Source organism: Pyxicephalus adspersus, chromosome Z, assembly GCF_032062135.1.
Source record: "Pyxicephalus adspersus chromosome Z, UCB_Pads_2.0, whole genome shotgun sequence".
In the NCBI taxonomy this organism is placed as follows: Eukaryota; Metazoa; Chordata; class Amphibia; order Anura; family Pyxicephalidae; genus Pyxicephalus; species Pyxicephalus adspersus.
Genome location: NC_092871.1, coordinates 33568454 through 33569352, shown reverse-complemented (window position 1 = coordinate 33569352; position 899 = coordinate 33568454). Strand labels below are relative to the sequence as shown.

At 58.5% G+C, this 899-nt stretch overlaps 1 protein-coding gene across 1 annotated transcript in view; it reads left to right on the top strand.

Moving 5' to 3' along the window:
• The first annotated feature begins 189 nt into the window (after positions 1-189).
• FAM199X (family with sequence similarity 199, X-linked) overlaps positions 190-899 on the top strand; it is a 10326-nt gene continuing 9616 nt past the window's right edge. The window contains exon 1 of the mRNA XM_072429652.1: positions 190-552. Within this exon, the coding sequence (XP_072285753.1) occupies positions 386-552 (167 nt within the window). The 5' untranslated portion in view covers positions 190-385. The remainder of the gene's footprint in view (positions 553-899) is intronic.

Sequence of the window (899 nt, the reverse complement as noted above, 5' to 3'; positions counted from 1 at the left end):
AACAATAATGATTGAGGTGTAAATATACATTTATGCATTAGTTTCATTTTTTTATTTATTATTGTGAAATTATTCGAGTTCTCAGCACTAGGCTGACACCATCCCAGAAATGGCCAGGCTGGTGAATGTCTCTCCTTGCAATGGGTCTCCCGGCCTGTAGGTGGCGCTGCCCCGCCTCGCACACCTTGCACAGAGAGGAAGCAGGGCCTGGGCTATCTGTGCGCGTCCCGGGAAAAGCTGCGACATATGGTGCTTCAGCTGGCCGAGGGCTTAAGCTGGTGAGCCGATTCTGGTGGACCAATTCCAGCACCCAGCAGAGGAAGGACACCCAGGGATGGGTGAGCGGGAGCTCCGAGCCATTACATAGGACAACTCATTGTGCACCATGTCGGAGGGCCTGTATGAGAAGTTCCTGGCCCCTGACGAGCCCTTCCCCCTTCTCTCTCAGCGGGGCAGTATCAGTGAAGAGGGTTGCTTGGATGTCAGTGATTTCGGCTGCCAGCTGTCCTCCTGTCACCGCACCGACCCCCTGCACCGCTTCCACTCCAACAGGTGGGTGTACAGCAGGCCTAGGGGCTCCCAGCACTGAGTACATGGCACTAGGGGGCACGGGGGCCCGGCCAACATACGTGGCACTAGAGGGCACAGGGCTGGACCGATATATGTAGCCCTAGGGGGGCACAGGGCTAGACCGACATGTGACGTTAGGTGGCACAGGCCTGGACCGATATATGTTGCCCTATGGGGGCACAGGGCCGGGCTGACATACGTGGCGTTAGGGGCCACAGGGCCGGACCGACATACATGGCGTTAGGGGGCATAGGGCCGGACCGACATACGTGGCGTTAGGGGGCACAGGGCCGGACCGACATACGTGGCGTTAGGGGGCACAGGGCCGG